The sequence below is a fragment of the Zosterops lateralis genome (genome assembly GCF_965231275.1).
Source record: "Zosterops lateralis genome assembly, chromosome: 1".
Classification (NCBI taxonomy): Eukaryota; Metazoa; Chordata; class Aves; order Passeriformes; family Zosteropidae; genus Zosterops; species Zosterops lateralis.
In genome coordinates this window covers 9,867,596-9,881,118 of record NC_139762.1, presented here as the reverse complement: position 1 = coordinate 9,881,118, position 13,523 = coordinate 9,867,596, and the positions used below count along the sequence as shown (strand labels likewise).

The following is a 13,523-nucleotide window of genomic DNA, read 5'->3' as shown; positions in this document are numbered from 1 at the left end:
TGACCTCCTCTGAGACTTTGCTACTGGCCACCATTTCCTGCAGGAGGCCCAACAGCTGAAATGTAGGCTGGTATCACTGCATTAGATAGACCTTTATCAAAAGCTATTTGGGGTTGGAAGATAAGGTTGATGGCATAGCTCCCCTAATTAGCAGCTCTAATGTGCAAATTATTAAGTACCTTTTTCAACTTCTGGTGAATGCACTTTGACAATAGTTTAATGGGGTCTAAAAGCACATTACGGGATTGGAATCAATACACTGATAATAGAATTTCTACCTCTACTACTGACAGAGGCAATAGAGCCCCTTTTGAATGTGTCTTTCATTGCAGATAATGCTTTTGTGCCACAATTGGTGGATGGACACTGTCATGAGGACAGCTATTTACAACAATAGATTTATGAGGCATTTATTGGGCACTAATTTATTAAACACTAAAGTGGTTGTTTAGCTGAAAACTACATATAATGTACATTCAACATAAGGAGTGCAAATTAAGCTCTTTTCCCAAAGTGAATTAGCCTTACCTTGGCACAATCAATTAGTATGCAATGGTTACAAGTCAAATAGCAGAAAAAATGTATTTATCCATATGAGGTTTATTAAGGTAATGAAATGAAGTATAAAAAGAGACTTATTGCATTTAAAGGCAGAAGAGAGTGACAAGAACCAATGGGTTCTGTTGAACTACACTGACATAGAGTGAGCCCCATAAGAAGAGGCTGATACTTCGTGGGTAATATGTTCACTATTTAAGTATAAAAAAACCAGCAAACTAGCATCAGAATATTTATTCTAACTTATATTCATCTTGTTACTCAGTAACTCACTAATATATTAAATCTTTCTTTCAAAGTTATGCCAAAAAACTACAAATCAGAAATCTTGAAAATAGCAGCCACAGCCCACATTTTACTTGGATACTAAACTGGATTTGTGTTAGCTGTGACCAACAAAGCTATTGCTTTAGGCCGAGTTAAATAAATGGGTTTAGAATTTAAGACTTCCCCCCACTGTTTAAAATCCCAGGTAATACTGGGATTGCCATTTTGGGTGCTTTGCACCCCAGACCCCAATGTCTGAGTCCTCCAGACTCAGTACCAGCCATGGAGAGCACACAGTACCACAGAGCAGGCACTCTAAGAATGTGCTTTTGGGTACATCTTTATCACACCTTTATCTCAAGTTTTTGAGTGTTTTTCTAAAGACAGTGCAGGTCAGATGTTTTCATACAGGGAATGTAATCCAGGGAGGAAAATGACATATGGCACATGTTTATTAATATTAATATTAAACATTACTTATATCATGCAACTGTTGCCCCTCCCCTTTAGTATGCTTTAGGAACTCCAAATCTGAGGGTACTATTTTAAAATTTAATGCAATTCAGATTCTAGGATCTTCCAAAACTGCAGGAAATAGATGACAGAATAGTAAAATAAAATCCAAGCCTGTTGGATTTATCTTAAGATAAAATTTTATCTTAAGATAAAATCCAAGCCTGTTCCAGCAGAAGTCTTGGCCAGCAGACTTGCTCTGACTTAAGCAGCAGCAGAGAATTAAAGGTACCGATTTCCAGGACAGGTTAGTGGATCTCAGTGGTGCTGCTGCACTGGAGACGTGCACAGTCCTGAGCAGCAAACCCCAGAGCACTGCTCAGCCCCTTCTGGAGCCTCTGTTTCTTCCTCATGAGAGGAGGCTGAGTTCAGATGCTGCTGCTCATCACTATGTGGTCAGTTTCTTCTTTTTTCACCCAGTCATATGCCATAATCAAGAGTAAGTTTGAAAATCTCAATTTAAAATCCTCAGAAATTAAAAAGGAAGTATGACAAAAGACTTTATCTAAGAGGTTGCCTGCATTAGCAGACTAAGGCAGGCTTTTAGAGCTCTAGAGACATTTATTTTCTACTATGAGCAATCTTTAGTACACACAACAGAGCAAATAAAAGCTGTAATCAAATTATATGGTGCAACTGTGTTAAAAACTCAGAGTTAAGGACCTAAGGAACTGCTTTTCAGAAGCACTGAATGCCATTTATCCCCTTTGACTAATCTGGCAGCTCAACCCTTAAAAAAAGTGGGGGAGGTAAAAAAAAATAAAATGTTAGTCAAACTTCATGCTCTCTTACTTTGAAAATTACAGATAAAGGAGACAATGCTTATCTCACATTATTATTTAAAACCTTTCTAACTGCTAACTGCAATTCTAAATCCAAGCAGTATTTCTGTAGTTTACACATCATCTAAATTTTGCTATTATAACAAGTGCAATTGAAGGAACAACACATTTTTGTTCAAGAACATTCCCAGGCAATAGAACTTTATATGTATGACTGTCAGAAAATAATCTCTGCAGCTTACTCCTTAGAAGACCAGACTTTTAAGTAATCAAAAGTTATTTTTAAAGTTAGTCTCTACTCCAAATATTGAGTCCAAATCCCAACTGATGTCTCACAGCACCTTTAACACTTGTTTCCTATCATATTTAAATTTAAAAATTACTTTGTAGGGACAGTAAAGATTCATCAGTTAGAGATAAAAGAAAAAAATTCAAAGCCACTCTTACCTGCGCTTCCCCAAGGTCATTATTTACCACGGTGAAGTTTAGCCCAAGTTCTTCCACATCTCCCTCATAGCTCTTGAGAAAAAGCAAATTTTTGTACATTTCTGGGTCTAGTGAAGCTAAATGATGAATGTCAACATCAGCACTTGTCCCTAGTAATTTTGAGAGGAAAAAACTAGCAAATGGCAGCTCCACCAGCATATTTTCATAAAGAGCCTGAAAAACAAAAGCAATTAAAAGCACATTATATTTTATTCTTGTACATGCAAGAACTCCAAAGATGATTGTCTATTTCTCAACTTTTGAGTAATACTGTCTTAATTTGGTGCCTGAGTAGGTTCTTCTGGCATGGAAATAGCTCAAATATTGCATAAACTTAAAAATATTCATCTAAAATTTGAGATGTGAATATTCTTGTGAAATACCAAGGTCTCAAATCTCACTAATTCATTATGTTGTGATTTAAAATGCAAGGCCATTGCTTATCTGTCATTACCCTTCTTATCCAAATTGCATTTATTTTCAGGAAAAGCAAGGTTTGTTAAAGGACAATGCAACTGCATAAAGAATATCTTACAAAACAACTTTGCATCTCTACTTCCATTAGCACCATCACAAGTAGTATTATTCCATTAATATCAATCATTACATGCAGAGCTGTCATCCTCCTCATCCCCTTAAAATAACTCTGTAAACCCAGTACAATTTAAACCAATAAAAAACTATCTCATGCAAGTTACACAGATGCATTGCTGCACATTTGGAGAACTCCACTGCACCAGTGCCACAGTCAAAACATCCTCATATTCCCAAGCAAAGAGTTCACCAGTTCTGACTGTGTCACAGGTCCAATCCTTTCTATGCCTGACACTGCTACACATGTCAAAAAAAATACTGAACCAAACATGTACCTGACTCAAATTTGCAGCACTCACAAAAGATGTATGTTGACTGCACACAAAGTACCCTCAAGACTTTTCAAACTCCAGCAACATCATTCTAGGTTCATCTTCTGCATCAGCACATTTCCATGTAATGCAAAGTATCTCTGCGTTATCTTAGGGTAGCTCTCAGAACAATGAGAGGTGTACCCTTCAGAGCTATTCTGAATAAAGGACCACTGCTTTGGAAAGACCAATTCCTGGCACACGCTGCCTTTCTCACTGTCCAGTCTGTGCCACATGAGCAGCACCTCCACCACTGACAACCAAATCTTTACAGAATATTAATATCACTGCCAGGCTCATCAGAAAAAACATCACCAACATAACATCATTGTAACTTCATTGTTTGTTCCCTTTTAACTCTCCAAGAGCAGAGTTTTGGTGTTACTTAATTCCCCCATAACCTGCTGCAAACTTAGAAAAGGAATCCCACAGAAGGGAAAAAAAAGAGCAAAACTGAAAAAAAACCTAATAGATGCAGTTCTAATCACTCCATGATATTCCAACAAAGACTTTAAATTCCTTAAACTTTTGAAAGAACATTTTTCTATGAGGTGAGTTAGACCTTGCAAAAAAACCTGAGAATAACGAGTTCAAAGCCAAAGGGTGCATTATATTTAGAGCCATATGATTTATTCAAGGTGTAGAAGTCAAAATCCTCATTTGTATAGTTGACTTTAAAAGCAAACTAGAGGGATAAATCATTAATTTGCAATGTGTAAGGTCAGTGTTTGCTGTTCCTGCATTAGTAACAATAAAGCCATTGTAATTCCTTAAATATATCAAAGCTACCCGAATTTAAAATGGAATTCCATCTATGACTCATAAAATGTAAATGCAGAGGTGTAATTTTTTACACAAGGCAGGTTTAAGCCTTTAGAGCATTTAATATACAAGGACTAATAAATGATAGCACTAAAAACTATGATCACATCAGCTAAATGGATTATAAATTAAATTTCCATAATGTATGCAACTGAAATACAAATGTAGACATAAATCAAGGTATTTTCTAAACACAGGTTAATTACACAAATTCAAAACCTGTCTATTTTTTATGCAAAATAATCCACTTAGCATTTTTCAAACTGGTCTTAAGTCTTTACCACTTGCAACACTTGATCCTAGAAGCCTATCAATAATTCCTTGTCAGGAAAAAACAGCAATAGGTATATTGAAGAAACTTGTATGTTATTTTTCAAGTGTCTGTCTTTTATGAGTGTTTATTGCTAGAAATTGTGCCAAAATGATTTGAAATAAAAAGGATTAATTATGGTAGAAGCTTTTTAATATAAGTGAGTGCAGCTGCAATGCAATTAATGCAAATTGTGATGCTATCAGGAAAATAAATGTGAACAACATCACTGGCTATTTCTGTTTGCTGCCAAATAACTTCAGTAATTTACTACATTAAGAATCAATAAAAAAATAATGCATTTCAAATGCATCACTATTAATCTTCAGGTAGTTCCAAACTGAACATTTATAACTTCATCTAAAAACTATATAAAGCATTTTTAAATAAACTAAATTGTGCAACTTGAGAATAACTTTAATTACTCCCTCTCTTAGCTAAGTGATTGCAATATTCAAAATAAAGTATTTTTGGAAAGAAGACAAACAGTAGTGTTTTAATTAGTTTGAAAGTCAAGCTATCCTAATAAAGTTTAATAAAAAATTGCAGTAAAACTCTGGTGAATAAAGTCACAATGAACTTTGGTTTTGTTTCCAAGAGGTGAATGCCACCATTATATTCCAGCACTGTGCACAGATGCTGTGTACACCACGAGTAAATAAACTGGAACTTTATTTTCTGGATTCCATCTAACTTTTCTTTCTCTCAGTCAGCATAAACTGATCAAACTACCTGTTGTTGCTAAAAAATGTGATTCCACACATTCCTGCCATGAAACCAATCAGCTGCTGATTCCCTTGGGTTTGTTTGCAAGCAGAGCAGTTGCGCAGTAGAGGCTACAGGGTCATTACAACCTCAATAAGGTTCAAAACTTGCCAATTATTTGTGCTGTGCTTTGGGCTGTTGGATTTGGGGTTTGCAGGGTGGGTGGGTATTGGTGGCCACAGCATGGACACTGAAGTTGCTTCTAAATTAGAGTAATATCCAGCTCATAGCCATGGCTGAAATGAGGTGGGAATTGCAGGACCATTTGTTTCACCAGCAGCACAACCTTGGAGCTGCCAGCTGCCCATGGAAGCCCCACCCTGATGGGGATTTTTCTTACTAAAGCTAATCTAATGGTCAAGAGGGAGGCTTCCCTCCTTCCAGTTCTCTACTGAACTGCCTTGGGGAGCTCTAAGTTACCCTATTTTAAGCTTAGATTTTTGCCTGTCTGAACTCTGAACCGGCTTTCTGCAACATCAACATCAAGGAGGCAGGAAACCAGCATCAGCAACAGGCAAGGGAATGGTGACCACCTCTACCAGAGGAAAGCAGCTGCCAGATCAACCAGCTGCAGTGTGAAGCTACATCATTAGAGTATACTTATATAGTCCTTTAATACAATATATGGTCATGCTCTCCACACAGACCTCGTCCTCTTTCTTCCTCTCACAGCCAATGAGCAATGGCACTGATGGGAGAAACTGGCTTGCTCTGGACAGAGACGTCTACTTCTGTTTGGTTAAATCAGACCTTCCTGCTCACACACTGCTTCAGGAGATCAAAGCCAGCAAGCTTAACCAAACTTCGAGTACTCTCATCCTTTCCCAAGTTTCCTTTCACTCTGTGGTAATCACCAACGAGACTGATGCATGTTTATGATGAATTCTGACAACTCCCATTCCCAGCTTTCCTATCTGAGCCCTTGACTCCATTGTCTCTACCCTGCAGCCCATAAACTGCAGCAGACAAGGCAAAAAGTCCAGATGGGAAGTCATGAAAGGAGTGATTGGTGGTCACACATGGCATTCAGAAACTTCCAGTTTCTAATGTTCAACACAAACAACCTCAACCAATCCTATACAGCTCTGCCTCCTTGGAAGGCTGGGGTATTAACTCTCCAGCTGGACAGAAGTGCCATTTGCAGGTACAAGCTTGGGGCAAGAAGCTGGTCTGAAGCAGAGACAGTGATGTTCCCATCAAGAGCAATTCCACAAGCACTGTAATGCTCACAGGGTGACATGTTCCCAAGCAGCTAAAAGGTAATGTCTGCTGAAAAGGCCAACCTGGATTGCCCAGCACTTTTTCAAACTCATGTTGATTAGGGATGCTCTTCAGTTAAAGTTGACATCATAAGATATATTAAAAAAAAAGTAACTTAAAAGCTTCTGAAATTACTAAGCAAAAAAATATTTCAAGTAACAAATTATTTTTAGTATTCCTCAACCCAGTCTTCTAATTACATCAAGCCTTTTCTATTTTCTGAAGAGACAGTTAAAATAAGGGGGTTTTCTGGTTAAAAGGCCACAAGCAATTGTTTCACTATGGAAAAAGTAGTATTCAATAAAAGGAACTTCACCCACCTGCCTCCCCCTTTATGTGAATGCCTGCAAAACACACCTGAATATTAAAAACCACCAAAGTAACAGAAAGCCAACTGTGGTTAATAAGTTTTCACTTCACACACAGTCTGAAGCCTGTTGTTCCTCTTTTAAATAATCTCAGCTACCTGTGATTACAGTACAGTTCCACAGTAATTGATTGCTACAGGGAGTGGCCTTTACTCAGTTCAGTGACACAGATCACAATGTGGGCATTTGAAGTGATAAAAATATGATGTCCAGACAGGAATATACTGAATACACTCACTACACATCTGTGATGTGGAGGAACAAGGAACAGCTCTTTAAGGCAAGCACCCTTCAGAATACAGGCATGCAATTACTATCTGTAATATAGCATGGAAGAAGGACCTGGGCTGAAGGACAGCTGTACAAAAAGAGAAGGATGACAGTTCTCTGGATAAGGAGGATTTTTCTTCTTTCAACAAAGTAAGAATAATACCTAACGGACTACAGATGGTAACTATCACAATACTATTTAAGTACTACCTAGTCACACAAGGTATTGTTCAGGTATGACCCCAAGAGTCAGGAAATTGTTCTTCAGAAGGAAAAAAATTCACACCATGTTTTAAATTTGGAGAAAATGTAAGCTACTGGAGTCATTTCAGCCAGATTAGCTATACACAGTAGAGGTTACATGAGCACTACTACATGCTGAGTAAGGTTCAAACTGCGTAAACAAATTCACAGATGAACTAATTAAACCTCTCCCTGTAAGGCAGCTTTAGTGCCTTTACTTACACTTTCAGGTCTACAACCAATTCTCTCATGTATTATTTCAACTAAAATCTCTTTAAAGAAAAATAATCAGTCACTGCTTGTACTTTCCATTAATCCTTCACAACCCAGAACTGTATTTTAAAGCATAAACAATGCTAAAGTCATATCCCCAGGAAGATGCATGGCTTTTGGGATAAGGCAGTAAATGACTGGACTTAAATTCAGTTATTTCCATCATCAGCCCCCAAGACCATAACCCTCTCTATTTCAGTAATTTTAAACAGTAACTATTAAATAATACTTAGCACTTACAGAGTGCAATAGATCTTCAAAGCTGTACAGAACCATTAATAAAAATGATCGAAAAATAGCAAAACCATTAGAACTTCCTTCTACCTTATTATTTATATCCTAGAAATATCACACTCACAAAGCCTTTGGGGCAGCAGAGACTTTTCAACCCTAATGAAAAAGATTAAACTAAAAATTTAAGTTAAATTAAAATTAACTTGTAGTTTTGAAGCATTTTTAGAGCTAACATTGACTGATCTCTAGATAAAATGATTTCTTAAAGATATGCTTAATAATGTGTTTTAAAGTGAGCAAACCCCAAATAATATTGGTTTTAAATCCAATATGGTAAAATAAAATTAATTCTCAGGTGTGTGCCTCAAAGCAACGTGTCCTGTTACCTGGGAGCTCTAAGCCACTGTTTGCAAGCCTCTGAGCAGTAGCAGATGTCTAGATGCATTCATATCACCATAGTAATGGAAAACGTGGTGCATTATCTTCCCTGTATTACTGTGAAAAATCATAGCTTGCCTTTCTTTCGTTTTTTAAAAGAACAGGACTCCAAAATGCCACAGCTTGATGCCTGCAATTAGGCTTCTGCGAGCTTTAATAGCCTTTACAGCAGTGTGAAGATCATCAGGTTTGAAAATTATTTTCATTATTTTTTTAGAAAAAGCCTTTTATAAATTGGTTTTACTTCAGATTTCCCACTCAGTGGGAATTTGAAGGTCAGTAAGTACAACTTTATAGAAGTTTCAGAGACTTGGGGTGGAAAGACTCAGGTGTGAAGGACCTGCCAGTCACAGCTGCTGCAGTCGGTGCAAATCCCTGCAATGAATGGCAGGGGTGTGGCAGCACAGACCAAACTCCCAACTCATGAACACAAAACCAGGAAAATATAGACTTCATTGGAACCAAAGACTTCATTGGATCATATCAACTGAAATGACCTTGAGTTAATTTTTAATTTAAAAATGGAAAGTCATGCTAGTATTTTTATTGTAGGAATTAAGGATGTCTTTAATTACATTAATGTTTATTACCAAAACAGAGTGCTTCAGAAATGCCAGCACGTGCAGAAAACTACCATTTCATCAGCTTGATACTTGCTTTCCCATTTAATAGGAACAGTTATCTCTCTGACTTATGCCATAAATATGATATAAATTGTTATCAATGTCATTTGGGGGGTTTTGAGGGATGAGAGAGGAGCACTATAGATACCTGTGGATGCACTGGATAACTGATACTTATCATTCATTACTGAAGTTCCAGTAAAGGCTTAATAGATTTTTCTTGTTTCAAATTTAAACGTAATTTAGGAAGAACTTGAAGATAAAAGGAAAACTACTCCTCCTTATTTAAGTTTAATCTACTGACATACTCAAACACTTAATATTATATAACTAACCTCTGGATATGCCTCTAACATAAATCTGTATTTTAATAGCAGTGAAACTAGTAATTTTTAAAGTTCAAACCTATTTAAGATTTCAGTAAATATTCCAAACCTAATTGATTGAAATGGATGTAGGTGTTCCCAACTGTGAAAAAAGATCAGGATACCATTACCACACACTCTAACTGTTTATTTATTCCCTGTCTAGGAACCTGATTTAGAGGCAATAAAATGCAATCAGTACACAAACCAGAAGCAGGAATCATCTGCTAATGGAACTTTTAATTGAGGAGTGACCACTGACATGAGGTAATTCTTTCCATGCAGAACTCCTTGCAGAGACCTCTATGCACTTTGTCACGGTAAACAATCACTAACATATGCATTAAAGAAAATTTAAATACATTATGACCCAATAAATATCACAATACATCAATAAACACTTTTCCTCTCTAAAGATTTAGAGTTAAAATACCACATTTCAGTAGTCTTTTAGCGCTAGACATATATTTACAAGGTTACTACTAACACAGCTATTTGTAATCAAAAGATAATTGTTTTTGTTAAATGCACCAGTACACAAAGGAATTGTCAAGCTGAAGAACTGTGTCAGAAAATAGGTTCAGATTAGTTTACATCTGCGTTCATAAATCATGAAATAACTTCCATAAGACATCAATTCTGCTCTCTTAGGATTGTGTTTCTGCAATGGAAGTTTATCATTAAAGAACTGTGCCACTTTCCATGGTAAATTCCTGTTTTGATTCCATACCAGATTCAGGAATTTCTGAGACAAATTATCATCACCTAACTTGCTTTTTAAGCAAAATGCTCAATCTACAAAATCATGTGTGAGATAACTGAAATTAATAAAACAAAGAGTTTATAACAATTACCTTATCTTTGCATCAGTATCACCAACTCTTTTCTTAAATTATATATATTTAGTAACATTTAGATATGTGGAAAGAAGAGTCTGTTAGATCTTAAATCAGTAAACTACAAAAACTCGTAGGAAAATAAATAACTTTGACTTTCGTCAATATAATATCCACAAGTCCGTGCAAATTACTTAAGTCCACCATCAAAATAATGCTAAAATTTAAAATTAACACATTCATTTTTCTCAATCCTTGATGCTTCTTCTATGAAACTTCTTTACTTGCTTCCACAACGAAGGACTTAGTTCCAAAGAACTCAAAAAACATTTTGTTCTCCATCCTGCTTTCCCAATCATTATATCAGAAGTTGGGTCTTGGCAAAACAAATCTAAATCTTTTCAGAAAACCTTAGTGTCTTCCAAGGATTGCAAATTCTATTGCTTAGAAAAGGGGATTTAATATTATATTTCAAAAATAGACATTCTTAAGCAACATGAATGTGTGACTCACAAGTGCTGTTTAATATTCTGGAATAAGAGAGGTGGTAGAATTCAGTGAATTCCAAGACACTGAGTGTATTATACAAAAATCTCTACTGTCAGAGTCACTTTGTTTAACATGCAAAGACAGTCACTGCAAATCAAGGTAAATGCAAGAACTAGCAGGTTTATGTCAAAAGGGAAGAAGAGGAAACCACAAAAATTATCATACTAATCCGGATTAGTAAATTATCATACTGGATAAAAAATATCATACTAATATGGATTTCCTGTCATATTCTTAAACTAATGCTGGTACTTCATGAATTTTAAGTAAATTATCCTAAGAATTAGCAGCTTGATGCCAAAGAATTCCAAATGCAAATAATGTCCTTTTCCACAACATCTGTCACAGTAACATCATTGAATAAATGCAAATGTAAACTGAAAATGGGGAAATATGTGGTATACTAGACTGAGTTTAGATCAGAACATGGTGAAGTTCAGATTTTAATTCTCCATCACTGTTTCTGCTGGAATGGTTACCCAACATTTCCCTCTTTTCAGGTTTGCAGCCGACCAGTCAAGAATCAGCATGGAGAAAATCCTCCTTTAATACTCTCAGGTGTTGCTTCCAAATTTCCTTGCTTTAGTGTTTCTTGGCAGCCTGTCAAAAAAGCACCCTTTGTGTTCTCCTGAGCCAATTCCACCACACAGCAGAGTCTGTACACGGGGAGATTTTTAGTGCAGCCAAAACAACAACTACTGCATGTGGAAAGGAAATGGAACCAAACCAGGAGCCTGCCCACACCCAAAACTACCAAGAGAGCAAAAGCATAACAGCACATGAACCATCCATCCTTCTGGGACACCACTTGGGACAAGAAGGCTTTACCTTCCAGAGAGGACAACAAAGAGGATTTGGGGTTAGAACTCTGCCTGAACATTCCTGACGGCCCCCAGGACACACTTGGCTCTCAAGCAAAGCCTGGGATTCAGAGAGCCCCAGCTGTTCTTCCAGTGGGCAACACTGGGAGTTTCTAACCCCCCTGGCAGTAGGAGACTCTTACCAAAGGTGTGCACAGCAAGTTGAGCTTTAACTTTTAAGGAAGAGAAAGGAAAATGCTTAAAAGGCACCAGTGCTAAGGTAATATTTACATTTCAGAGTAAAGTCACTGACAGTTGAGAAATGTAAACTTTGGAAGTGTTTGAGTAGCTGCTGTTTAAGCAAACTCATTTCTGTTGGTTTTTTTTTAAGGATGATTTCAGACAACATATGCAATTACATGATCACACAGTAGTATTTCTACAAAACCTTTTGCTCATCCAGTGACTGCAAAAGCTGCATGAACAAGCTATGCATTTTGTACACAGATTTTAGTTTCTTCATTAACTAGAATAATACACCCAAAAGTCAGTAATTTACTCAAGATTAAAATTACTTGCGTTTTCAGATACACCATTTGTCAAGATATGTTTTAAATTTTCAGATGTTTCTGCTTCTGACTTGGCCAATTAACAAAGAAGATGCCAAGTTGTTAGAAACTTCCTGATGAGAAGAAAAACTGAATTAGGTGTAACTTTATGGTGCTGAAAGTTAAACGCATTTGGATATTAGTATGAAGTGGTTACCAAGAGACAGAGAATTTCTAGAAATTATTGCATTTTAATGTATTTGTTTTCTGATAACATTGAAGCTTCTTACGTGAGAGTTTTTGGTGGCAGCACTCTTTACATACTGGTTTCCACAAATAAGAAATTGCTGTGGATGCCTGATTGCTTCCTTTGCATTATATCTATTTTGTTTGCAAAGGGGCTTTTAATAATTCACTATTGCTCTCAAATAACCCTGTGCAAAGCACAAAATGGACACATTTTTGAAAACGGATGAGTGGGTATTCAATAACTTAACCAAGATCACAATACTGGCAGGTTTCGAATAGTATGGTCGTGCCTTATCTTTCTGTTTAACTCATCAGCTCTTTAAATACACTACTAAAAAGGTGTCTGTGCACCTGGGCAAGGGTAATTATTAAGTAGCACTGTCATTCTTACCTTATCTAAACATACTGCAAATACAATTCATGCTTTCAAAATGTTAAATAATAGATTCTCTGATTTTAAAAAGACAAAAAAACTCTACTTGTAGCACTCTGCAAGATAAAACACATTTTGCAATTTGTGTCTCTATGCTAATATTTGAAATTCAATCACAGAAGGCAATGTGCTGTTTTGACAGAGGAAACTGAAGACTCAAAATTAAAATCTTTTTTTTAAAATAATGTTTCAAACTTCCCCTGACAGTTGATCCCTGCCTCCTTCCTAGATATACACAAAGCATTTTTGCGGTAAAGTAACTTCCTTCACAATACCACAAGTATTTGCTTTCCCACTCCAAAAATCTATACATGCAGAAAGAAAATGAAGCTTGGACATGTAGTATCAGATATAATTACCAACTAGTATTAGTACTGAATCCACCTCGCAACAGGAGTAGGAACACCATTCAAAGATTATTTATTGAAATGGCCAATTTGTAATTTCCATTCTTTAAGAAGTTTGGATATGGCAGCAGCTAGGATGCATTAGCAGAGAATTTGCTTACAAAGAGGCAGTTTTATCTAAATCAGTCCACTGGCAACTCCCAAGCACAGGACTGTTTCAACAATTCACAATTTGTCAACAACATCCCTTGAAACCATTTCCAGCTACACTACAAAGAA

The 13,523-nt window shown here is 36.5% G+C and overlaps 1 protein-coding gene across 1 annotated transcript in view; it reads right to left on the bottom strand.

The window, feature by feature from the left end:
- The window catches only part of UBE3C (ubiquitin protein ligase E3C), a 68,410-nt gene that overhangs the window by 11,638 nt on the left and 43,249 nt on the right, over positions 1 to 13,523 (bottom strand). Inside the window, exon 19 of the mRNA XM_083871838.1 lies at positions 2,568 to 2,780. Within this exon, the coding sequence (XP_083727964.1) occupies positions 2,568 to 2,780 (213 nt within the window). The remainder of the gene's footprint in view (positions 1 to 2,567; positions 2,781 to 13,523) is intronic.